Consider the following 2016-nt stretch of genomic DNA (forward strand, 5'->3'; position numbering starts at 1 on the left):
GCCGGTTGCCTGTACTTGGCGCGAGACTCGACCGAGTCTCTTGATGACAGGAGAAAGCAGCGCAGAACTGGAAAGGAAAATGAATAATCTATTAAATATAGTAGAAAAGTGGATGAATAGAAACAAATTAAAAATGAACGCAGATAAAACAAAATACATGATTGTTAAAAGTGTGAGAAAAGAAATGAAAGGAAATATTGTACTTAAGTGTCTGGACGGAACGGAACTAGAACGAGTGGAAACGATGAAATATTTAGGTATTATTATTGATGACAAGTTACAATTTAAAGACCATTGTAAATATATATTGAAAAAAATAGGTAAAAAAACGAGTTTCCTAAACAGAATGGGGCACTACGTATCGGCGTTTACCAGATGTATTATATATAAAATAATCATAGCACCACACTTCGAATAGTGTGGAACACTGCTAATGTGTATGGGTGAAACCGAAGTAAATAAACTGCAGATCGCGCAGAATAGAGCGATGCGGGTCATACTGCAATGCAGCCGCTACACAAAAGTGGATGATATGCTGACAGCGGTACAGTTTATGTCCATAAGGCAAAGACTTTATTATAATGTATGTGTATTCATCTTTAAAGCTGTCAATAATCTACTACTAAAGGAATTAAAGAATAGGCTACAAATAATAGGAATGAGGGGGGTAGAGAAACACGACAAGCTGGAAATATAGTTATACAATTTAGGAGAACAAGAAACGCACAAAAGAGTATGTATTACGAAGGAGTACAAATGTATAACGCATTACCAAATGAAGTTAAAAAGTGCATCTGCTCTCATTATTAATTCGAAGATCGCACTGGCAAAATACATTCCATAACTTGAAACCGGAACACAATTAATATTGTTAGAAAAGCTAGAAGAAAATTTTTACCTTTCGACTGCCGCTAATTTTTTTATACAAATAGTGGCCTTTTTTATTAAATATTTATGCATGATAATAATACATGAGTGGCTCACAATCTTGTCAAATGAAGTTAAAAAGTGCGAGAGAATAGAACAATTTAAAATAACGTTAAAAGATTATGTTGTATCTTTAGTTAAATAAATATTATGTACTCGATTAATGTAATTTATGTACAAAAATAGCCGAGAAGGCTAATAAAATATCAATCAATCAATCTCAGTCTCTCTCAGTCTCTCTGTCTCTCTCAGTCTCTCTCAGTCTCTCTCAGTTTCTCTCAGTTTCTCTCAGTCTCTCTCTCTCTCTCTCTTTGCGAGTGACAGACGTGCTTGAGGATCGCTCCGCCTAATACTTAATTATTGAGTGGAATAAGTCTGTGAAATTGTGTGAAAGATGGTGCAATGTGATCCATGTTAAGTGGTGAACATTTTTATCTATCGAATGGCTAGATAGCTATCGGGTAAGCGATAATAGCAGCATTTTCTCCTTCGTCAAAATTTTCACATAGCGAATGTACGTGGGTGGCCATTATTGCTGCCACGGTGACAAGTTTAGCAATCCGCGGAGTCATCAATAATATACGTCGAAAGTGATATAGTTATGGTCGGTAAGCGTCGGTAATTTACCAGCTATACCGGGCAAGATGGATAGCACGGGCGAATACGATAAGTATCGGTGCTCTACTTGCAAAAAGCCAATCAAGAGCCAAGTAGTGCGATGTAAGACTTGTGTGAAACTGTTTTACCACCCTGGATGTGTGAATAAACATAAGGTACTTGACAGGAATCATGAGTTGGTAGCATGCAGTGGTCCCTTTGAAAAATTCAATGCTGAAGAAGAAAATCAGAAGACATCCGTGCCGGCAGCAGGTAGTAGCAGAGATCGAGTGTCATCAGTGGGGTCAATTGGGGGAAGCAGAGGTATGAGTTCCTCAGCAACGGTTGACATGAAAATTGACTGGCTGATAAAAACAGTGAAAGCAGTCAAGGATGAAATCACCTGCAAGAATGAAGTTAAGAAGATGATAAAGGAAGTAGTCGGTGCAGAAATGGAAGGTTTGAAGCAGCAGATAGACGAATTGAAAAGAA

The 2016-nt window shown here is 37.5% G+C and overlaps 1 protein-coding gene across 1 annotated transcript in view; it reads left to right on the forward strand.

The window, feature by feature from the left end:
- Positions 1–1150: 1150 nt before the first annotated feature.
- Positions 1151–2016, forward strand: part of LOC112495307 — a gene marked incomplete at its 3' end in the record, with an annotated part of 1740 nt that continues 874 nt past the window's right edge. Inside the window, exon 1 of the mRNA XM_025091328.1 lies at positions 1151–1983. Within this exon, the coding sequence (XP_024947096.1) occupies positions 1572–1983 (412 nt within the window). The remainder of the gene's footprint in view (positions 1984–2016) is intronic.

This window comes from Cephus cinctus, unplaced genomic scaffold, assembly GCF_000341935.2.
Source record: "Cephus cinctus unplaced genomic scaffold, Ccin1 Ccin1_scaffold2047, whole genome shotgun sequence".
Taxonomy (NCBI): domain Eukaryota; kingdom Metazoa; phylum Arthropoda; class Insecta; order Hymenoptera; family Cephidae; genus Cephus; species Cephus cinctus.